At 57.1% G+C, this 23,691-nt stretch overlaps 1 protein-coding gene across 9 annotated transcripts in view; it reads left to right on the forward strand.

Annotated features, from left to right (window-relative positions):
- Positions 1-23,691, forward strand: part of JADE2 (jade family PHD finger 2) — a 68,344-nt gene that overhangs the window by 8,080 nt on the left and 36,573 nt on the right. For all 9 annotated transcript variants that reach the window (XM_035560783.1, XM_035560785.1, XM_050713641.1 and 6 more), the window contains 2 exons: positions 1,656-1,741; positions 12,095-12,252. In XM_035560783.1, the coding sequence (XP_035416676.1) occupies positions 1,656-1,741; positions 12,095-12,252 (244 nt within the window). The remainder of the gene's footprint in view (positions 1-1,655; positions 1,742-12,094; positions 12,253-23,691) is intronic.

A 23,691-nucleotide genomic window follows, 5' to 3' on the forward strand; every position in this document is an offset into this window, starting at 1 on the left:
GCTTCCCACAGCTTTAGCCAAAACCACGGTCTGAGTGAGCCCAGCTTGTGCTGCCAGCGCCAGCCAGGGCCATGGGACGGGAGCTGCTGCCGCCGACCCGGTGGCAGGGCCGGGATGGGAAGTGCTTCAGGCTCCTGGTGCACGCCAGCAGCAGCCCTCACCTCCTGTGACATGAAACATCTTTAGCTCGGGGGGCTCCCTTTGGAAGCCACGCTCCAAACTTGCTGTCCCCTAATCCCCAGGTGCTCAGCGGCTTACCAAACGGAGCTGCCTTAGCTTCTGCGCCACGTGGGGTTAAGGCATCTTTCAGCGTGGTGTTAAGCAGCGTGGCCTTACCTCTGCTGGAGTTGGATATTCGTGCTGCAGGTGATGGCTAAGCTGTTGACGAATGCTCTCCTGCAGGATAGTTGTCAACAAAATGACGACCTTCTTCTCTGTGCCTCTGCCAGGAAAGGATGGCGGTGACTTGTTATCTAAGTCTGCGTAGCTGTAGCCACGTCGTAGCTTGAAAAGAGGGGGCAAAGGGGAGATTAGTGCCTCAGTCTGTCAGTGTAAACTCGGGGTCTGCCTCTGCAGTGCTTGGAGCAACTCGCCGAGTAAAGCAGCTTTTCCCGGCGGTTACAGCTTAGGGCTTTCTGCTCTGTACTTTGTTTACCCAGTCCTCTGGCATACTGGCATAAAAAAGCCTGCATTTATGTGGAGCCCACTTCAGTGGCATCTAGCCTGACCCCGCGGCCAGAAACCAGTTGTCCTTCGGGAACAGTTGACGCCATGAGATCAGGTCTTGGTTTTATCATACGTATACAAGAAAGCATGTGTCTGGAGCGGACACAAAATCTTTCAGTAGTTGGTTTATTATTTAGTATTACCAAATACAGATAGCTTTTTCCTTTTTTGCTGGTAGTAGTAGTGATAGTAACACCTCTGAGTTGGAAATACAAATTAATAACACTGTGCTCCTGTCGCATTTCAGCTTCAGCAGCGTTTGCCTTGTGGAGGTGGCAGCGGTGGTGGTAACACTGCTCGAGTCAGGATAACGAGAGTCCATTCGTAATAATCCCAGAGTAAAGTAATCCCAAATCCCAAAGCAAATACTCTCTTACTACTGAAATGCGTACTGTTGTGTGGTTTCCATTAGGTGCAGAGGGGGCTGCTGAACTGCACGCAGGTGTGGAAGCTATTAGTGCTGGCACTGACAGGGAAGTTTCACCCAAGCGGTCACTGTTTTTTTACCATGGAGCCTGAAGTCCTCGAGCAGTTCAGCTGCTTCACTTTGAGCATCCACGTTAGAAAATTTTACTCTTACTTCCTTCATTTCTGATTCCTGTAGATACCTGGTTTCAGGAGGGTTAAGCTCGGGCTCATTCCCTCGGGGACACCATTCATGCTTGGGACCTTGCCTGATGTCCGCTCTTGACCACAGCTTTCTTAAATCTCAGGGGCCTCTGTTTCATCACCTGTAGCAGCAGAAAAGTGATGTCAGTCTGTTTTGGTGAAGTACCCTGAGATGTGCACAAAAATAATGCCACGTCAAGGTGTTATCACCTCTTAGCATTGACCCAAAGCATTGGCTGAGGCTGAAGTAGTGACAGTAGCAAAGATGTGGACAAAACTTGCTCTGTTTTTCAGGTAATGTCTCCTTTGCCTCCTTGCAGGTCACACCACATCTGCGTCCAGATGCTCCAAACTTCCGAATACCAAATCCAACTGGTCCCGGCAGAAGGAGAAGAAGCCCTCTGAGGTACGCAGGGTTTTTGGCTGCTCAGAGCATCCTCTTAAGAAGCCACAGACCGTGCTGCGGTGCTCGGGCTGGGCACTGGAGGGAGCAGTCGGAGGTACCTGGAGGATGCTCAGGTGGAGGGTGGGGGGTCCCTGTGCCCAGCCCGTCAGGACCGTGGTCCCCAGGGGGATTCCTGCTGATGCAGGTGGGGAGAGGGGAGGTTTGGAGGGACTGGGATGTCCTGCAAGGTCAGGACGGCCATGTGCTGAGCTTCCCAGCTTTGGGTGCCCGCCTGGATCCCATTCCAGCTGTGTCCTGCTTTCCCTCGCGTGGCTCTTGGATACACCTCCAATAGAAGTGGAAACTATACCAAGCACGAGCTGCTGTTGTAGCAACTGCACTGTTTAGTGGTGGTCATCATCATTTCCAGAGCAATGTGAGCAAAGCCAGAGTGACGTTGTTGGTACATTCCCTGTCATCTGGACCCGTGTCCAAACGGAGCTAAGTTTAGATGAAGGTGAAGCGGGCTTGTCTGGTACCTTCTTGCAGCCTTCCTTCATACAGGCTGCAGATCCCTTCTTGAGCCCCCAAGCGGTGCATCTCCTGGGACTGTGGCCCGGTGAGCACAAACCTCTATAACATCCTCAGTTTGCATCAAGCTGAGCAGAGATTTTGAGGTTTTCCTGTGGTCACCGCCTGAGTTATAGCTGCACTTAGTTCTTATCGCTGTGGCAGATTTACATTGATGTATCTCGTGTGTTGTTGGCAGTGGACAGAGACTTTAAAGAGTCCAGGTTGCTTGTGCCTTGAGTAAGGAGAAGGGCTGAGGAGCTGTTATTACCAGCTGAGGTAATTGGAAACACTCCAGATAACAAAGAGCCGGAGATACAGATGTCACTGCCTGCTGACAGGCTGTTGGACAGTCGCACATGAGGGCTAGGAATGTAAATTTTTATAGATGTGCCTCTTGAAATGAGTGGTGGGTGTATGCTGTGAGCTGAGCCCCCAGTCACACAGAGAAGCATTTAGGGTACGTCATCTTCCTGCATCACCGTTGCCACCTCCGTGACATAAGGTCCTGTCCCTGTGCCTGATGTTTGTAACGACGCCAGGAGAGCCCGGTATTGCCCTCAGGACCACCATGGTCATGCCTGGTGCTAGGCCTGCGCTGAAGTGCCACGATGCGACTAGGCATCACCGATGGTGCCACGCGTGCTGCCATGCTGCCTGGTGAGATCCTCCTCCAAAACACGGGTGTCAGGAGCGCCCTTTCTGCACCTTTCTACACTCACACTGCTCTCTTCAGTATGAATTGTGCTTACCAGCCAGCTAGGAGCTCACCCAGCTGCTGCTGAAGTTACTGGATATAAGTCTGAAATGCTTCTGGGCCTGGCGGAGGGCATTCAGACCCAATTTTTGCCGCCCTGCAGTTTTGCCCAGGGTGACGTCAGGTCAGGGCCCGTGCAGGCCCGGCTCACCCCCCTGCTCTGAGGCCTGCGCTGCCCGGCGCACACGTCTCGGTGAACCTCATCCGCAGAGCCAAGCTCAGCCTGGCACCTGCGGGAGGCCACCCGACAGTGGGACAGAGCAAGCCACGGTGGCATGTCGGAACCAAAACCACAGGGGGCCTTGGGGAGGCGATGTGCGGTTCCTCAGGCTGGACTTTGGCCAGGAGGCTCAAGCTGACAAGCCGTCTTCTACAAAAGCGCGGTGGGAAGCCAAGCAGATGTGAGCCACACAGATCTCAGCTCCAGTCCCGTATCCTGTGTCTTCCCTGTGGCCATGGGGCCTGGCGCTGGTTGGGTTCAGCTTCAGATGAGACCCAGAGGCCAGGCCGGAGAGCCAAGGGTCTGGCACAGCATTGCCTGTCCTGCATGACAGGGCTGGGGCACGTCACAGTGTGCAGCTTCGAGGTCGCTACAGTGAGCGTGGGTTTGTGGATTTCCTCTGGGACAGCATCTCCCAAACCCTTCCACATCTGCCCCAAGTCCTGCCGTGACCCATGGGCCCACAGCCATGGGTCCACAGCCATGCCTGGGCTCCTTCTGTGGGGAAACACATCTGGATACAGCAGCTTGGCACATAATGGAGGATTTCAGCATGGAGCAGGGTGGCCATCGTGTATGGCAAGTATGGAGAAGTGCAAAACAGAAAGCACACCACTGTCAAACCTGCTTCACATGAAACACTTCATTATCACACTGAGGATGGAAACCGCAAGAGGGTAACGTGGAAAGCAAAATGTACTCACTATCAGGCATCATAACCTGCCAGGCAGTCTGCCCAGGACATTTTGGGGATGGTGCGGCCTTTTCAAGCAGTAGCTCAGACTCGGGTACACCTGGTTGGTACCTTTGTAATGACTGATGGCACTTCTGCACGCCGCCAGCTCCCCAGGTGCAGGTGGTCCAAGGGGCAGCAATGCCATGGGTCAGGCTGGGGAGGGAGTGGGGTCGTCTCCAGCCTCTCCTGTCCCTCACAAAGTCATGTCCCCGGTCCCTGCGAGTGGGCTGGAGCCGAGCTGCCATCTGCATTCCCCTGCCAACATGTGCAGGAGATAAAAAATCAAAAGCATTAGTGTTACATAGTTATTAGCCGGGTCAGGGGGTGATGTTTATTATGAAAGACTCTGCGAGAAGGGATTAACTATACACATTAAAAACCACCCGATACGAGGCATCTGGAAAAACAAGCTTCTTAACATGGAAAAGTACTGAGCTGTTTGTAAACATCCGCGCTGGGGGCCGGTGCCAGGGAGGGCGATTATATTTATCTGTGCGTGTCACAGGGCTCTGCCTGGGCTCTGACGTGGCCCAGACACCGGGCTCTGCGAAGCCGTGCCGAGGTGACAGCCCTGGGCCCCAGGGGCTGCCGGCGGAGGAGGTCTTGGGTCAGGAGGTCCACGGGATGGGGACGGACACGGGCAGCTCCTGGCACCTGCAGTGCCTGGTTGTATTAACCTTGTTCGGGCTCATTTGTCCCCAGACCTGGCCTGGAAATGAGCAGGGGTCCCCACACCCTCTGTGGTGCTGCCGTCCCGAGCAACCCTACCAGGGGATGGATCCTGCTGGTGCAGCATGATGTGTGCTCAGGTCCTCCCTGTCCTTGCTGCTGGCTCTGCAGCACGGAACGAGACGTGCCTGAAGGAGGGATGTTTGCTTCTTTTATCAGTGCGTTAGTGCGATCCTGCCCCCGGCTATAGGGCTGCTGGGGATGTGAGTGCAAGCCTGGCTGGGCTGGATGGCAGTCATGGAGCCCTCCATCCTGCTGCTGACAGGGAGCAGTTGTCAGTGTCTGAGGAGGGAATGCAGGAACAAGGTAAGTGTGTAATGATGCTCGCTGGTTACATCCTCCAGCTCCCAGCCATCAGCGGCCTGGGGACTCCTTTGGATGCTACATCTGAGTCAGGGCGTTAGCCAGGAGGTTAGTCATAAGCTTCTGAACTGCTTGGGATCCAAAACGCTGCCCTGCATCGGGCTGCACGGCCAGAATATTTTGCGGGGAAAGAAGTACCTGCGTTGTGGTGTACCCCTGCTGCCTCACAGCCCCTCGGCCGTCCCTGTTCAGGCTGAGCCCCAGCCCTGTCCTGGCCCTCCTCTGCAGGTGCTGGGCTCCTCACCTCCGCTTCTGTCCAGTCCTTTTTGAGGTTACAGGACCACAGCTGCACGCCCTGTTCAAGATGAGGGGCAAACCACAAATTTATACAATTTACATTATTTTCTGCTTTCCTTGTTTAGATATTACTTCCGTGTTTTGAAGGATGTTTTTTAATATCTCTTTCCAAGGATTTAACCCTTTTAAAGCATCCTCAACTTAATACTGTTTCGCTTCTAGAAAGTAATTATTATTGCACTAGTTCTTTTTGTGTTTATTTTTTTTCCACTGCAATAGGTATGTGCTGCTACAGGGCAATGTGAATGTAGTCCCTGGGCTCTCCATGCTTTGAGAAAGGCTTTTGTAAGGGACCACATGGCCAAGTAAGACCGGACATACTTTTACCGTGCTGGATTAAGAGAAAATAGGTCTCTGTTGAAAGGTTTGACTGCAGTGTCTTTGTCACTTTTCCCAAGCCAGCATGGTTATAGCAGATTAATACCATTGTCTTCTGAATGCTGAGAAGGGCAAGACAAAAATGCTTCTTGTTCCTATTTTAAATTCTGTTGTTCATTGAATCTTTAACATTCAGCATTTCAAGAGGAAACAAGAATAGATTAAGAGATAGCAGACTGGCTCCCAAATGAACACGAGAGTAAGTATTTTTCTCCCCACAGGCAGATAGTATCACTGCTTACAAACACACACCAGGCATTGCCATGTTCCTTAGCCCTGCGAATATTGCTGCTCAGCTTGTTTTGGAACGGGCTAGAAAAATGTGACAAAATGCCTGGGAGATGAGCCTTGGGTGAGCTGGGTGGGCTGCCATGGGCTGGTCCCACGTAGGTGCTGGCTCCAACTGATACGAAGACAGTTTGTCCAACCAAAAAATATTCCCAGGGCTCCCATTGTTCTCATTGTTTTCTCTTTCTCTAAAAATCCTTGTGACTCATGAGCTACAACAAACAATTTTATGCTTGAAAGAATGAAGGGCTAATAGTGCTGGCTGGGAAGGAGGAGAAAACCCTGCAAGGCAGCGGGAGGGACCTGCGCAGCCCTCCCTGGGGCAGAAGGACGGTGGAGAAGGGGACGGTGGCTGGGGGGGGACCTTGGCCAGGAGGAAGGAAAGGTTTTGAACCAAAACCTGCAGAAAACCTGTCATCTGGGCTTCCAAAACCACTCCCCCGTCCTTCATGCTGCGAACCATCGCTGCACAACCACAGAAGAAATTCTGCCCGTCGCTCAGAGCGGCGCTTGGAGAGCCCGGCGGGCTGTGCAGATACAAGGGTGTCGGGAAGGATCTCAGATAATTTAGTTTGTAAAAGGGAAGAGGTAACAAACGTGTGATTTCAGACAGGCTGGGGCTGTGTGATTCCCACCCCTCCTGCCTGCTGTCTCGCCAGCACACACGTTGCGCTTTTCCGCATGCACTCGATTTTGAGCAATGGGCTTAATTTCTCTTCATTTCCTACCCGTGCTCCGCAGTGTGAAGGGCTTTGGAGAGGTTTATTTTTTGCAGAAACTGTCTGGGGGTACAAAGGTTTGTGTGCCTAAACACAACCCATGCAAGGGCTGCCATCGTCCGCGCAGGACCCTGCGCCGTCCCTGGGCTCGTCGCAGTCCTCAAAGCTAATTAAAAGCAGCGCTAGACGAGTGTTTCTTTAGTTTAGATTTAAAGACCAAAACAGATTCAGCTTCTTGGCTCTCGCCCAGAAGCTGATTTCATACAAGTGGAAAGCAGTTACTAAAGGATCTGAATTTGATGTTTTGGGGTTGGTATTTGGGGCTAACGGGATAATTGGCAGCCTCAGCCCCGCCGAGCAGTCGCTGTAAAAGCGACAGCCCTTGGGAGAGCGCGTAAAGTGGGAGCTGAATAGCGGCGAGATTGGTGGCCCACTTTATTAGAGGGGTTTGCAAGTGAGTCAGAGAACCTTGAAATCGATGCGGGGATTTCGCAGAAAGGTAGTGGAGAGGCGCGGAGATGGGGCCGATGGGCAGAGGAGGCTGTGAAGCGGGCAGGAGCCGCGGGAGGAATGCGCTCGCGGTAGTGGAACCGCCTGGGAGCAGCGCAGCAGGGGAGCGCTACGGCACGGCGAGCCGAGCCCCGGGCTGCAAAGGGGGTTTGTGGGGACACCAGTTTGTCACGGGGTGACCAGTAGTGGTGGCTTCCAGGGCTGTGGGCAGGAGGAGGCTCCGTCGGTAAGACCGGGATGGCAGCACAGCGGCTCCCGGTGCGTGGCAGGGTGCTCATTGCCCCGTGCCGTCCTGATGTTGTGGGGCATGCTGGATCACGACTTCTGGTGGATGGAGATCCAGGTCCTCTGTGGGGTTCGGCGGCCGCGCATGAGATGCTGTGCTGAGGGAGGAGCCGGGTCCAACTCCTGCCTTCCAGGTCTCTGCCACAACCGGAGGACCACCCTTCCCAACCCAGTCTCATGTGAAGTGAAAAACGAGGATGTCAGAATCGGAGGATGTGTTATTTCTAATTAAGTTAGGGTCTGGTTTTTTTTTTTGAGAGGGAAGATCGATACGGTTTTTGCTTCGCTACAGCAGACTTCAGAAGTAACAACGAATACGAACGTACCCGTGGGTAATGTGATGGCTTCGGCGTCACGGCGACTTCTCGTGGTCCTGCGCCTCCAGGACTGGCTGCCAGCCCAGCATCATGCCCTGCTGGGCTGAAGGGATGGGGAAACAACCGAGGCAGGTAATACGGGCCTGTCCTGCCAGTGAAAAGCGAGTGCCAGGGATCACTGAAAGGCCTGCAGGGACAAGAGCTCCTGACAAGCCTTGGAAATGGAGCTGAAGCAGAGCGGTCCGATGCTGGGAAAGGCTGCGGCAGCTCAGGTGCCCGAGGCACCGACGTGACCGTGTGGCCAGTTCCCCCGGCACGGGGCGGGCGGCAGCGGCCCCCGAGACAAATTGTCAGTTCCTGCGGAAGGGGAGAAACAGTAAACAGTGCTATTGAGGGAAAATTGCTTGTTTTCTGGTACACAACTTTCTCCTCACCGCCAGGTCCTCAGTTCATCAGTGCCCAATTTATCCGTTATTTAGTTTTCATAAATAATTCAGAAGAGTTTGAGTAGAATAATTGAGTCTTTTCCCAACCCTAATCCCAGACAATTCAAAACAAAAAGACATTTAGATTACAATTTGAGCGTATTAGCTGTTGGGAGATTTCCAGACAACTGATCTGCTTTCCTTTACAATTTCTGTGGCATTCTATCATTTCTAAAGTGTTCTGCTTTGATAGTTAATAATTTGAGCATTTCCAGTTCTTCATGAAAAGACAGAGGCATCATTGTGATAAAGTGCTGGCGTGTTCGCTGCCTTTGGATGTGCGAGCTTATCTGTTTTCCAAGAAGGCCTAAATAAATGAAGTAGTAAGATTGCAAATCCAGCCTGCGATGTGCCTTATCATCTTCGGGGAAATAGATACAATCGTGCTTATTTGGCTTAAAATTAAAACTAAGCTTCCACGCCGATGTGAGCTGAAAAGCCAGAAGGGATGAATTTGGGGAAGACTTAATGCAGGAAAAGGCGAGCCCGTGATGTGCGCAGGAAAGAGGGGAGAAACCGTACAGAGGGCTGATCTGTCGCTGTGCTTTCAAGCATGAAGGCTGCGAGGTGCGAGGCTTGCCAGGAGGGTTTTGCATCGCTGAGGGTACGGTGGAGGCTCCGTGAGGCCGGCCCTGCTCGGCCAGAGGCTATGCGCAGCCTGGACTGCTGAAGCCGTGACGCAGCTACCAGCCAGGAGCGAGCTGAAGACGTGAGCTGAGAAGTGGCTGCAGGCACAGCCAGGCGTGTGTGGTTTCGGACACGAGGATCGGATCGTTTCACTCTGCCTGGGGATGCGGCCTGGAGGGGAGATGCGGGGTTTCCCAGCACCCAGAGCTGCAGCGATCTCTCTCCTTGCTGTGCCAAAGCTCTCCCATTATCCGTGGCACACGCACGTCCATTACATCACAGCCAGTTTGCCGGGTTCCCAGTCTTCCCAGCTCCTGGGGCTCGCTGGGCGACTTGGGGCATGCCAGCGCAGGTCTCCGTCTGCAAGAGGAAGGCAACGGGACGGGCTCTGCACAGTGTAAGTCCTCCGTCACCGCCTGCCCGTGGTACTGCACCAGTGTCCCCATCGGTGCACCGGTGTCCCCATTGCTGCACTGGTGTCCCCATCGCTGCAGGTTGATGCCCTGCGGCAGGGCCCTGCCTGCACCGCCGGCTCCCCGCTCCCTCCAAAAAAAAAAAACTGGGAGTGGAAATAGCCCCTTGCCTGAGCTGGGGTCCTGGCAGTGCAGACACGTCGGGCACGGGGTGTATTTGCACGCTCTTTTAGCGGATGAGCTGCAGCGGGCTTACTCTGTTTATTTCTCACTGCTTGATGCGCAGACACGTGGCACGGGAAGGATTATGACATCTTGCGTGCTCCTTCTCATGCTTAATTAGCGTTTATCTTAAACCTTTTTTTTTTTTTTTTAGTTTCTCGCACTGACAGCATAGTAAAACGCTACTGTGGCATTCATAAGGAGGAATTTGTAGCACGCAGACTTAAAGGAGCTTGATCTTTCTCACACCGAGCCTAATTCTGACGGCAATGTGTAGGCTGTTAATTCTGGTTGTTGAAGGATGCTCTAAGACTGGGTCTGGGCAGCTCAGATCGGCTTTATATAGCTGCAGTCAACAACGTCTCCGAGCAGGTGCACGAGGAGGAAGGTACCGGTGCAATTCAGAGAGGGCCCAACATAGAAGAGGTTGTTTGTTGTGTTCAGCGCTAATTGGGTTATCAGCTGAGGCTCCGAGGATTAAACAAACTGACCTAAATCGTGGTCTTGGTGAATGTCTGGTTTCCTGCATCTCAGCCGATCGGGTTTCTGAAACACTCCCCAGAGCGTGTTGTTGTTGTATCAGGAGCGTAAAGCCCGTGCTGCGTCGTTTGTCCTGTTCCTCACAACGCAGTGCTCGCTTTGAGGACAGACACTGCAAACAGATGAAACGGCGCTGAGGAAAACACCTGGTCCGTCCCAGCCGTGGCTGGAGCTAGACGGTGTCCAAGCCCGGCTGCTGGCATCGCCGCCGTTATTTCGGCTAATAGCAGATGGCAGAGAGGAGAAAGCATCCATTCTCATTTACAATTTATTTTTACTCCGCGAGAGACGGGATTGCTCAAGCCCTTGCTGTCAGGCAGTGTCTGGCAGGACAGCCTTATTTACCGTGATGGATGTGTTTGGAATGCTTTTTTCGCGGCGGTGTGCTGGGGGAAGGCTCTGCAGGGCCAGAAGTGAGATGGAGAACAAGCACGGTCCCTGTCCAAGGGGCTGGCGGATTTTCGTAGAGGAGGGGTCCGGTGTCAGCCTCGGAGGAGGTTTATGGGGTCAGGAGAAATCTCCGTGTGTTTCGCTGCAGGCTGGGGCCGTGTACACAGGCATCTCTACCACCACTTAGCCGGATATTTTCCTGCTCACTAAACAAACTATAGACTAAACTCGAGCTTAGCCCTCGGGAACAAGACAGACAATGAAAACGGGAAGCGGCGTTAGAATTCGGTGATGCTTTGTGCTTCCACTGACCCGTCAGGCGGCCGGAGAGCCCACCGGGATGCTCCAGCTACTGCTCCAAGTGGATATCCACCCAAAAACCGGCCGTGACGGCAGCCGGCGGTGGCAGCCGGGTGCCCGCTGGGAGCGTGGCTGCTCTCCCGAAGGCAGCTGGAGCTTTTTGAGGCAAAGCCGTGCCCTGGCCAGGCTCTGCTCCTGGTGCTCTTGCCGCAAGCACAATTCACAAGTCAGCCCCCAAAGGGCCTTCCACTGATCCCGGCGCAGCACGTCTGGGTTTAGCTGCTGTAACCGGCAGCCTCTTGAAGCCCTTGACTCACGGATATTTCTCTCTGCTGGTAGTGGGGTGGTTTCTGTGAAGCAGGAAGGTGATCTCTCCAACACAGAGGCAAGCAGAGGTGGTGGCCGTGCTTGGCAGAGGGGGTCCACAGCAGCCAAGGATCTTTGCAAGGGGCAGCGCTCGGAGCTGAGCATCCAGCCCTGCTCCGTGGCCCTGAGAGTCGCTGGCACTGGGTGTCAGGGCTTCAGGGCAGCGGGTGGTTCCGGGAGGGTGCTGCCGGAGCCGTGGGCTTGCTTTGGGGCAGGTTTGCTCGGGGACAGAAGGGCAGGCAGCCAGGTGCGAGCCGCGGGCAGGGAGCTCGCCGGCAGAGCCGTGGCGGTGCCGAAACTGGGACAGGGTCACCCTCCGAGGCGGGCTGCGCTGACGTGCCCGTGGCTGTGCGAAAGCTGCTCTGCCTGCATTTTAACAACGATGATTCACAGGGGGGGGTTAGAAAAAAAAAAAAAACAAAAACAAACAAAAACAGCGCACCACCAAAGCCAGATGAATGCGTTTTGTGTGAGAACGGCCCGCGTGGAGGGGCTTCTGAAGGCGGGGATGGCAGAGGCTGGGCGGATTTCTACCTGGTGGGGACAGGAGGGTGCCCAGGGCACCGAGGTGGCTGAAGGGGACACAGAGGTGCTCAGGGCAGTGCAGTGCCTCTCCTGCCAGCACCTTCAGTCCCGCCAAGAGAAAATAAAGCAGCATCTGCCCCAGTAGGGCTGAATGTGGTTGAAAGCCAGCGGTTGTGAGCATCGATCCCCTAGGAGAAAGTAACCTGTCATTTCTCCACGTTGACACAGCGAGTCTGCCCCGCTGTCACCCGTGGTTATCCCCAGCTCCCGCCCCGAGCACACGCACAGAGCTTCGTCAGAGCCCCTCACCCTCCCCGTGGTTTGTTTCCCGGCGCAGGTTTTCCGCACGGATCTGATAACAGCCATGAAGATCCCCGACTCCTTCCAGCTCAGCCCGGAGGAGTACTACGTCCTGGCCGACCCCTGGCGCCAGGAGTGGGAGAAGGGCGTCCAGGTCCCCGCGAGCGCCGAGGCCATCCCCCAGCCCGTGGTCAGGTAAGCCGGCGGGTCCCCTCCGTGCCACGGGGGGTGTGCTGTCACCTTCCCTGTCCCCGGGCGGGCTGCTTTGTCACTTGTCCCCCCGGATGGCCAGGTGCGGTGCCTGGGCGGCGCAGAGGAGCCGTGCCAGGCGGGCCAGCTCCTCGCCTGCTTGTGGTTGGGGAATTTTGAGAAGATCTGATAAAATCACAGGAATGTTAAAAAAAAAACCACAACAGAAAGCCAGCCAGAACGTCAGCATCTGTCTGCTGATGGATGCACCTCCATCTAGAAGCACCGAGGCCGTACATCACGGTAGGGGTGGTGAAAATGGGATGGGAGCACAAACATTCAAGGACTGGGAAAAGGAGCCTGGCAAACAGGCAGGCGTCTATGGGACTTTGCAGAGACGATGCCGATTGGCCTCGAAGGGACTCTGGTTCGCTATTTTAAAATGGGGAACCGTGTTTAAAATAGACCCTGCAGCAGCTGCTGAGGCAGCAAAGAGCCGTGGGTGCGCCGCTGCCCCTGCTCCGCGCGCTTGGCAAAAGGGAGCGGCGGCAGCACGGGTGGCGAAAAGGTGGTGCTGTTGTGGTGCTGGGGACGGGGCCGTGCTCGGGGGGCCGTGCTGCTCCCCGGATAACGGGGGAGTTGGGCCAGGCGCTGGCCCCGGCGCAGGCACCGTTTGTCCGCGGCGGCAGCAGCTGCTCCTGCAGCTGCCGGCCCCCGGTTATGAAGCAAACTTTTGTGTTTGCTCCCCCCCCTCCCCCTCCCCAGGGGAAAAGAGAGAAAGAAATGAAACTTTAATGAGTCTGAACACATCAAAAGGGAAGTTGTAAAGGGGGCTGTTGAGTTGATTTAATCCTTAGGAAAAAAAAAAAAAAAAGAGGAAAAAAAAAAAGAAAAAAAACCTGCGTGTGGAATATCTTTTTTTTAGTTGTCTTTGATAGCTAACCGCAAGTCTGCACTCATAAATGCTCTGCTCCCCAGCTGAGGGCTCGCGCTGGTGCTATTTCCAGCCGAAAAGTGATAGCTTGGCACTGCCGGGGCCGGAGGTGCCTTTTTAAAGCCGACCCGGAGAGCAGCGTGCGTCGCGTGGCGTTGGGCATCGAGGAGCTCTGTGCCAGCTCCTGGGGCCAGCTGCCCTGCTTCAAGCCCCTCCTGGCAGATGTGCACCTCTGCTCTGCCCCACGCCCTTGTTTTTGGGGCATCCTGGCACAGCTCTGCCAGCTCCTGCTGTTCCCACGCAGGGATGCCCCTAAAGGGTACATCCCGTGTGTGTGGAAAAGCCTGGCCCCGCAGGGGGCTCTGCCCGCGGGTACCTGGCAGCATCTCCCCGTGGGCAGGGCTGGAGCCCTGCTAAGTCAGGACGTGTCCCACCTTCTCCTGTCCGCACACCACAAAGGTCACCGGCCCTCTCGGATGCTTCTTGCTCCCTTCTCATTTTCTGCAGGTGTTCGTGCAGCTTGCCTGCGTGTTGGTTTCGGTGTTTTTCCCTGAATTTTCTCTTTAAAGGCAGGTGGTGCATGTCTTCTTTGGGTCTGCTGAAATCGGACCCATTTTCTGTGACTTCCCAAGGACACTTGGTAGCGGTCCCAGTGCTTGCAGCCGGTTCAGTGAATCCCTGCAGCTGGTTTGTGATGTGCCCTGGTGATCCTGGCTGCTCCTCCTGGGCTGCTGCAGGCTCGGGTTGCGCAGCCACATCCCTAGTTTCCCCACAGGAGGTATTTTCCACTTGTATGACTCCTTCTTGCATTTTGGTTTGATGAAATACTCGGTGCTTTAGACCAAAGCTGTTCCCGCCCCCGTTGCTACTTGCTGATTCCGGGGTCGTTCCCTTTTGCGCATTGAGCTCTTTCCTGACAGTTTGCTGCCTGCCAAAGCCTCTCCGGGAGCCCTCTGTCCCGCTCTGCATCCCCTGCCGAGCACCGGGAGCTCCCTCGTGCTTCCCACAGCAGCCAGGTTCTCCGTGCAGAGCAGAGCCACGTCACGGAGGGTCTCTGCTCCTGCTGCTCATCTGCCTGGGTCCCTGCCCAGAGCCGCGTCCTGCATCGGAGGGGAGGTGGGAGTCACGGCAGCGCAAGGTGCCTCCGCCCTGATCCATCCATCCCTGCTGGCCCGGCAGCAAGCAGGGCCCGGAGGGCTTTGTCCTCAGCCTGGAGCCTGCGCGGGACATTCCTGCCTCCCCAGGGCGATGTGAGGGGAAGGGAGAGCTCCGGCCCTCGTCTCATTTTCCAGCGGTGTTCGCGGCTGGGTTGTGGCCACGGTGCGTGTCCCAGGGGACGAGCAGCGCTGACGCTGCCAGGTTTTTTTAGCCAGGGCAGCAGCTCTCCACTGCACAGCAGAAGGCACGGCGGAGCCGGGTGTGCTCCTCCCAAAGAGTTCTCCCTCCGATGGCACCCCTGCCCCGAGGGTTTTCCCGCTGCACTCAGCGCTGCGATAGAGGGAGCAGCATTCGGACAGCCAAGGACGGATGAAAACCGCGGTCCCCTTCCTGCCTGCGGGGTTAGACAGCTCCTCTTGCAGTCGCCCTCCTTTGGAGAAGCATCAGGTAGTTTTCACGGGGATGGCTGCATTTCGTCTGCCTGCAGAGAACAGCTTTATAAGGCCCTACAACTCCGTTTGCCTTGCTCCTGGTTTAACTGCTTGGATTCGCCCCCGTCCCAGCACGCGGATCCTCCCGGCAGCAACGAGCGGACCTCGCTGGTCCTGTGGGATCCATCACTTCGGGACCTCGCCCCATGCCACCGCCTTGGTTTCCAAACTTTCCTTTTCCCCCTTCCTCAGACAAAAAAACCCACAACAGATCCTCGCTGGGTCAGATGCAGGGAATCCGAATTCCTTTCCCTGCTGAGCAAAGCGCACAGCCCCTATTTTTTTACAGACCGAAGCCTGGAGCCCAGCAGCTCTCCTCTGCCAAGGCGAGAGCTGGCGCAGCCCCGGGGCTGCCGCGCTTGCCAGGGGCAGCGTTTTGCTTTCTGCCACGTCTCGGAGGGGTAAAACAGCGATGTAACAGCGTGCTGCCCATGGAGAGGGGGCAAGCCGCGCCTGGGAAATACATCCCCAGCCCATCTCCTGTGACCCCGGGGTGCAGAGCCTGGGCAGGGGATGGGCTGGAGCCCCCAGCAGGTTTTGCAGCGGAGGGTGCGAGGGCTGCTTCCCTCTCCAGAACTGCGTCTCCCCTTCCCCAAGGTGTGCTGTTGTGTGCAGCTGCTGCTGCTGCCGCTGCTCTTTTCATCTCTCGCCTGGGCGCTTGGAAACGAGCTCTTCCTACCCGCCCGTTGCCTCTAGGTTTTGCGGATCCCAAGCTGAAAATTAGATTTTGAAACGTTTTTATTTTGCTGGAGCTCGAAAAATGTCAAAGCTGTGGGTGAGGCGGGAGGGAGAGCGCCGTGTTTTAAGGAATGCTTCCCCCGGAAAGCAGCCGCCTGAAAGATGCCTTCACCAAGAGCCGCCTTAACGCAGAGGGTGCTCTGTAGGCTAGCACAAATCGCCGCGCGGTTGCGTGGAGGGCGATGGGGGGAGAGGAGCATCCTTTGGCTCGCTGTCCCCCTGGTTTGGTGCCCAGGGCCGGGTGCCGCCGGACGCGCGGCTGCTGCCGGTGGCCACCCACACAGCAGGGTTATCGGGCGGTGCAGGACATCAGATGTTTCCTCTCCGCAATCGTTTCTGGCTCATCAGTGCTTAAAAAGGGGTTTATTTTGTACAGCCTGAGCATTGCCCAAAGCTTGATGGCCTCCAGCGTGGCTATGAAATCCGTTCGGAGCCGAGTGAGAGCAGGGGAAGGGCGGAGGTACCGGGAGGGACGGGCTGAGCTCCTTGGGGTCACGGTGGTGCTGGGCATCCCTGGAGGGTCCCCAGGCTGCCGGGAGCAGGCAGGTCATGAGCCCTGGGGCAGGCAGGGTGGTTGCTGCACCGATGGGTGAGCCCGGGCACTGGGTTTGCCATCCTGAGTCACTGGTGCTGAGCCCCAGGCTGGTGGGGGGCACTGGTGGGTGCTGGATGCCGACAGGGCCACCTCAGCTCGGCTCGAGGCTGAGGGCTGAGCAAGGTGAAGCGGTGGCACCGACTGCAGAGGTACCCCAACGTCTGGGAGCGTCGGGGTGCGGGTACCGCCCTTTACAAACGGGAATGGGGGGCCTCGGGTGAACTTCGTCTGCTGGAGTCACACCGTGGTGAGCTCTGGGGGAAGGTGCTCGTGGCTGCTCCTGGCTGCTCCTCGCTGCTCCACGGTGCTCTTACGAGGCTGGGGAGCCCCCTCTGTTGGAGCAGGTCTGGGGAGCCCGAGGGGGGCTCGTCCCTCCCCGCCGGAGCCAGGCACAGCAGCACGTGGCGAGCTCACGCAGCAGAGAGCATCCCTCCGTGCAGCACTGGCACCGACCTCCGGTTTGATGCACCTGTATGGCTTCTAATTCCTTCCTTATTTAATGATTTAACGTTTTTGGCAGGCGGTTCCTCCCCCGAGCTGACAGGGATGCAGGCAGGATCTCGAGGTGGCTCTTGGAGCTCGCGCTCAGCCACATCGGTCTGTGCCGTAGGTTCTGTTTCCTGTGAATTTGCACACAGCAGGAGGACGAGCAGGAAGGCTGCTTCTCGCTGGCAGGGCTCCCAGATATTCTTGGCGTCGCGGATCCGTACTTGTGTCATCGCCGTGGCCCTGGTTTAACAGAAAACAGAGAGTGCTGTGGCAACAGGAAGGCGCAACCTGGGCGCACACGAGCGGGGCGAGGGCAGGGGCACGGACGGGAGCACCGCCGGGGAGCGGCTGCCACATCGGAGGGGCACTTGGCACAGTCCCCCTCGCTTCCCCCCTGTCCCCCTGCGTCCCCTCTGCTCCCCCAGGACCCCAGGTGCAGGCAGGGCAAGCCCTGGCTGTGCTGCGCGGTGCAGGGGCACGGCTGGCTGTGCCGTGGAGCTGCCGGCTGTTGGCCCCACGGCTCGAGGAGCTGCCCCGGCATCTCCGGGGGGCCCTGCAGGGCTGCCGGCGTCGTGCGGTGCCATTCGTGTCCTGGCTCCGTGACAGCCCCAAGGACGGTGCTGCTCCACGGCAGAAGGGAGCAGGAGGCACCCGGAGGCTCTGCTCGCAGGGAGCGTCCCGGAGACGAGCGGGCTGCCGCGAGCTTGTGCCAAAACATTTGTGTTTCTGAGCCAGAGCGCACTGCGGGGGCGCAAAGCCAAGTGGTGCCCGGCAGCGGCTGTGGGACGGGGGCACGTCCCTGCCCTCCGCTCCCCCTGAGACCCCGCTGATCCCAACAGGGCTGGGGGCACCTTCCAGAAACCCCAGGGCATGGAAGGGGCGACTCCAGCGAAGGGATTAAACCGGCCCCCAGCAGTGCAGCCCCACGAGCGCCGCCTGGACGCCACCTCCCCGTCTCCCCCCGCGGCTGCCCAGCGCGGGGAGGGCTCTCAGCGGCGTTGCTCCCGGCGCTGCAGGAACCAGCACACGGCGTTCTGCAGCTCCAGGCCGGGCTGAGGCCGGGCTTCCTTCCCTGCTTCCCTCGGCCGGCGAGGCGGGCTGGCTGTTGACTCATCGGCAGCGTCCCTTGGGCTTTGCTGCAGAAGGGGCAGGCGGGCTGCTGCAGCGGTTTGTGTAGCTCTTGGAGCAGCGCTGTTGTTTTAACATCAGCTGCCTTTTCTTTTTTTTTTTTTTTTTTCTTCTCCTTTTCTTTTTTTTTTTTTTTTTTCCTTCGTCCCCTCCGGCTCGTGGTGAAAAACTGCGTGGGCTCCGGGCTCGCAGACGGCCCGGTGGCGATCTCACAAAGGGCTGGTTCTTGGGTCCGCCGTCCCCGTTCTGCGGCTGACCGTCTTGAGGTTGTGCTCCGCTCCAGAAATACAGGCGCGCTTCCCTTTCAAGATCTGAGACTTGGGTCTGATCAAAAGAAACACAAACCCCATCTGCTCCGGGCCTGAACGTGGAGGCCACAAGCCCTGGGGGATGTGAGCGGGGAGAGGAAGGCTGGCTGGCCCCGCGGCCGCGGTGGGGATGGAGACGGCCGGGCTGACCCACGGCTCAGGAGCTGGCCCGTGGCGCTTGCTTGGTGGAGAAGAGCAAAAAAAAAAAAAAGCCCCAAAGTCCTCGGTAATGAAACCTCAGCGGGCTGCCCGTGTGACGCTGCTGCTGGGAAGGTGAGGGTCCGGTGCTCGTGCAGCCCCGTGCCCCGCAGAGGGCTGCTAACGCCCCGTCAGGTCCTGCTGAGCTGGGTTTGTCTCGGGAGCTGTGGATTTTGGGATCCTTGCCCTGGGAGAAAAGCGCAGGAACAGCGGCGTGGGATGGGGCAAAGCCCTGCTTTCGTACCCAGGGCTTGGAAAGGGAACGAGCCTGATTTACTTTCCCTGTTACTTTCAGTCGTTTTGGTTTTACAGCCTGTGTGACAAAATCTCGTGTATGCTTTCAGCAAGTCCCCACCTTTATTAGTTTGCTACGGGAAACGCCGTAATCCCGCACGTTCCTACCTAGTGCCGAGCCGCTCGGCCTTGTGTTTGCAACGTTTGCTAATTCTCCCTGTGGACGTCTGTGGGCTGTGCTGGACCAAGCAGACGTACGGAGCGAGCGGGCTGGGGTTGCGCTGCTCCGCGGAGAGCTTTGTGGAGAGCTCGGGTGGGGGGCTCGGGAGCCTCCACCTCTCCCTCCATCACCTCCCTTCTCCAGCCGGGAGCAGGGATTTAGCGTGCAGCTGGGCAGACTCTAGCCAGTCTGATCGCTGCTGCTTGTAGCCGTAATTAAATCACCTCGTCGTGATTAGTGCGCCCGGCGTCCCCGTGAACCGTACAAGGAGACCCGTGCGACAGCAGCGTGCTACCCAGAGCAATGCTCAGCCCCGTGCCCTCGCCTTCCCTGCGAGCATCCCGGTGCTCAGCACCCGCAGCTCCCTCGGCAGGAGCAGGGGTGGCCGCGGGGATCCCCGGGCTCGTGGCCCCGCACGGCTCGGAGCCGCGGCAGGCGCAGGGCTGCTCGCAGCGCCGCGCTCTGCTCTCCGTTAGTAGGTGGGTACAAATCAAAGTGGGGCTGTTTGCGTTACTGAAATAGTTGTGGAAGCATTATCTGGCTGGGCTAATTAACTCCAGCTGCTTGAACGTTAGTAGTTTGGCTTAAGCTGCGTGAAGAAGCAACAGTTTTTGTCCTTTTCATAGCGAGAAGACATACGCTCAAGTGTCCCTGCCTTTACTAGCAGCGATTCCAAGACTTAAAGGACCTGAATGGGAAGGAGCAGACCTGCGGCTGTGTTTGGCACACAGCGCTGCGCCCTGACGGGGAGGAGAAGGGGGAGAGCAGTGCTGGGCTGCTGGAGGGAAGGGGGAGAAGTGCAGGGATGCTCCAGATGCTCCAGAAGCAGCGTGCACCTTCTGCTCGCAGCCCAGACGCCGCCCTTGTCTGGTCAAGCAGAAAAAAACCCTTGGCTGTTCGGGGGGCTCTGCAGCTCTGTGTGGGGTCCTGTGGCTGTGCGCGGGGCTCTGCAGCTCTCCTGCTGCACCTCAGCACTTGTTTACTGCCACTCTCCTCCGCTCTGCTTAGGAATTATTTTCTGGGCACCGACTCGGAGCTGAGGCCTAAATAATTCATCTGTTGAGCTACGGCTCGGGGAGGTTCAGCCTGGAATATGAACGCGAGAAAGGCAGGAGCATCAGCGCTCTGCTCTCTGCCCAGTCTGAGGAGTATCAGGCTTTTTATATGGTGATAAACAGCTCAGGAACGAAATTGGAAAAGCTGCCTGGGTTTAACAAGATGGCTGTTTAGTGCCTCCTGTTCACTTGTTTTCCTCCCTTTAACACATCAAAGAGGAGTGAATCACTTTCTCCTTAGAGGATTGCATTATTCCAGGGGCCTGGGAGGACCCGCTCTGGTCACAGGCTGTTGCTGGAGGAGATTTTAGCTGAACAAGGGGAAAGGGAATGTTTTTCTAATTGCACCTGTTAATTGCAATTCGGGGACCCAGCTGCATTTCTGTGCGAGTCACAGAACCTGCCTGTAGCGATCCCCACCGCCAGCAGCCTGCGAGGGGCCACCCTACCCCGTCCTTCCCTCGTGCTTTGCAATGAAATGGGGCTCTCAGGGGGGGGATTTGCAAACCCGGGAGACGGGGCCACGGGGCCAAGGAGCCAAAAACGCGGATTTTCCCAGCCGAGCCGTGCGCGGTGCCAGCAGCTGCGAGAGGAGAGGCTGCGCCCCGCAGAGCTGCGTGGCGGCGATCTCCAGCGGCTTGCAAATGCTCTCGGGGCCGATAAGGATCGTTTGGAATCGGCTCTGCCTGGAAAGCGCCGCGAGTCCAGAGTTCAGCTGGGAAAAAAAACAGCAGCCGAAGGGATGGCGGGGGCGGCCGCACCGCGCCGGGCTGGTACCTCCCTGCCAGGGGACACGCCGGGGTCCCTGGCACCTCGGGGGGGTCCCTGGCACCTCGGGGGGGTCCCTGGCACCTCGGGGGTCCCTGGCATCCCTCGAGCAGGACCCGATGCGCATGGTGCGCAGCCACCCGGGCATTACGTCACCTGCAGCCACCCTCACTGGCTGCTGGTACCCGGAGGGCAGGACGGTGCTGCGAGCAGCATTAACCCTTCCTGAGCACCCCGGGGTAGCACAAAGGGACCTTGGTGGCGCTGAGCGATAGCCACACCGGTGTTTGTGCAGTCGGGGGGGGGGGGGGGGCTTCTGGGCGCGGGGGGTGCTGGTACAGGAGCTTGGCACGTCTTCCTGGGGCCAAATGCGGATTCAGATTCTGAGCTGCATCGAGTGTTTCGCCGTGCCTAGGGGTTTGGAGCAAGCCCAGTCGAGGTGTGGGTTATAGCAGGCAGAAGGAAGGATGAGCTTTTTAAGGGAGGTGACAAGTGAAACGGGAAAATGTTGCAGTCCTACACTGCAGTGGAAATTTGGTGAGCTGGGGACCCCAGGCTTGGGACCTCCGTGGGCTGTCCACCGCGCGCAGCAGCAGCAGAGACAAACCGTGGGGTTACACGGGGCTGCGTGCTTGAGTGTGGATGTCCGAGGCAAGGGTGGTCACCTGCAGCAAGCTTTTTTTTTTGTTAGGATTGTGCTCGTTACAGGCGCTGACACCAGGAGAGCCTGCCCGTGGCAGCGCGGGGCACAGCCGAGGGTTCCCGTTCCGCACCTCTGCCCCCCGGGGCTGATCCTGTGCCCGCAGCCCCTGTTTTGTACGCGGGCATCGCTGTGGGTTTGCAGTGGTGGTTGCCAAATCTTGAGGGGTTTTGGCTCCAGCAGCCAGTCAGGAAATCCTGCAAATTCTTACTTTTCTGAGCACAGCGGGGCCGGCGGAGAACAGGGCTCACATTCCGTGGTGGGTTGGGAACAACAGGTTTTGGGGACAGTGGCTGCCGAGACATACCACAGGGCAGCCCTCCTCCGTGGGACCTCCTCCTGTTTCTGCTCCGTGCCCCGGGTTTCACTCTTACCCTCTGGTTTTGGGTTTCCTTCCATCCCATCGCCTGTGGTGCCTGCAGCATCGTCTCCTGAGGGCACAGCCCCCCGTGGGCACCGGCACCTGCATCCTAGAGGCGCTGGGAGGCCGCTCATCCAGCCGGTCCGTGCCATTTTCAACCCCAGGCCGGTTAATTTAAACCCTAACCACTTTAATACTTCCTTGGCTTTCCCCTTCTTCTTCGAACCGAGCTCTGGGAGTGTAGTTTTTGGCTCGTGCTTTTACAGACTTCAGTAGGAGGCATAAAAGTGGAATCACTGGGCATAACACCCCTCGGTAAATCTGTGCCCGGGTACGCTGAGGATCCCAAAGCCCTGTGCGTGGTGGCAGCCGTCATCGCCATGAGCCCTTCACCACCCTCTGCCCCTCTCCCCAACACCAGCAGGCTCCTTCCCTACCGTCTCACGCTCCGCTCCGCCATTCAGAAGCACTGGTGCTTATAAAATCTATTAGCTTAAGTTTATAAGAAGATTGGGCATCTGGTCTGAAGAGCCCGCGAGATGCTATTTTAATAAACAGCAAATGAAAATTGTCCCTTTAAATTGCAGAATGCCTTTTGAAAGTTGGAGTGTGCCGCAGGAGAATTCCCCCGCGAGCAGAGCTGGCAGTAATAACAGTATCAGCATCCTCTGAAGGTTGCTGGCAGAATTATCTTTCCACTGACTTTCCTAAGCTGATTTATTTATGGACACTGGACCAGACTAATTTAGACTGGAATGTAGGTAGCAAGAAGATGACTGACTAAAGCCTTCATTGTGATAAAACGGAGCATTTTGAGAAGCGAAACGCTGTTCAGGATTGTTTATTATTTCTGTCTGGTATAATAAAAGGGAGAATATAGAAAAAAAAATGCATTCTCCCTTCAGCCAGTTGAAGCATTCAGTTTCCAGAGATGATTAGCCATGGGAATTCGCCGAGTGCATTTTATCACCGCATAATCTTCTCCTGGGATGGATGCGATCCCCAGGAGTGCTGGGGTCCTCTCACTCCTTTCCCTCAAGTGCCCTTGAGGCCCACTTGCAGCCTCGCGGCCTCGGGCTTGTTGTGCTGTTCAGCCTGATCCCAGTTTTCAGCCCCTCGTTAAAACAAGCTCCGGGTCGATGCCGATCTTCCTGAAAGGCCGTGCCTCCGGCCGGCTGAATGGGGGTGACACGGGGACACCACCAGCGTCACGCTCTGGCCGGGCGAGAAGAGGCTTCTCCCGCAGCTGCGTCCCCGCGGCGGTGCTGAGAGGCGGCGCTGTGCGGGGTCTGCAAGGGTCCCAGCCCTGGTGAACCTCCTGCACGCACGTCTGCGCTGCACCCTGCCCCGGGGGGCACAGCCTTGCTCGCGTCTCTGCCATCTCACCTCGGTAAAAGGGGGCTTTCTGCCCGAGTACAACCTCAGGGCCAGCGCGGAGGTGTCTGCTCGGGGTGTTTTAAAGCTGCCGTGCTGCTGGGGCAGGGTGGAGCTGCTCTGCGAGGTGCCGGTGCAGTGCCGGTCAGCTCTGTGGCCGTGCTGCTTGCTCCTGTAGCGTTTTCGGTTCCTGCTGTGGCATGGTGCATTGGAGCACTTGAAGCGTTCCTGGGTCCTGCTATGAGTCACCCCGGCCTCGTGATGCTTTCTGTTCCCAGCCAGGGGTCACGCTCGGTGCTTTCTCTTCTCTCAACACCCCCTGCACACCGCGGAGCCTCGGAGCCTCAGGATCTTGCCTCGTCTGGGTGTTTCCTATCACATCCTGCTACACGAAGCTGTTTCTCTTTGCCACCACCCTCTCATTTAGGGTGAGAGGTGGCTTGGGGCACCTCGGAGCACGCTCTTGCCTTTGCCTGCTCTGGTTGGGTTGGTTGTGCTGGGGTTCCCCCCATGGAACCCCGTCTCCACAGGGCAGCAGGAGGAAGGAGGCTGCCAGGGGTGTTCCTTTGTCACCGTCACCATTTCTTTGGAGCGTGCCGGGGCTGATGGCGTGTTCCCAGCCCAGTGTGTCTCGCCTCTGATAGCCTCTTTGAACTGAGACCAGAGATGAATGGCCAAAGCAGCAAAACTCTGG

Source organism: Cygnus atratus, chromosome 14 (genome assembly GCF_013377495.2).
Source record: "Cygnus atratus isolate AKBS03 ecotype Queensland, Australia chromosome 14, CAtr_DNAZoo_HiC_assembly, whole genome shotgun sequence".
Taxonomy (NCBI): domain Eukaryota; kingdom Metazoa; phylum Chordata; class Aves; order Anseriformes; family Anatidae; genus Cygnus; species Cygnus atratus.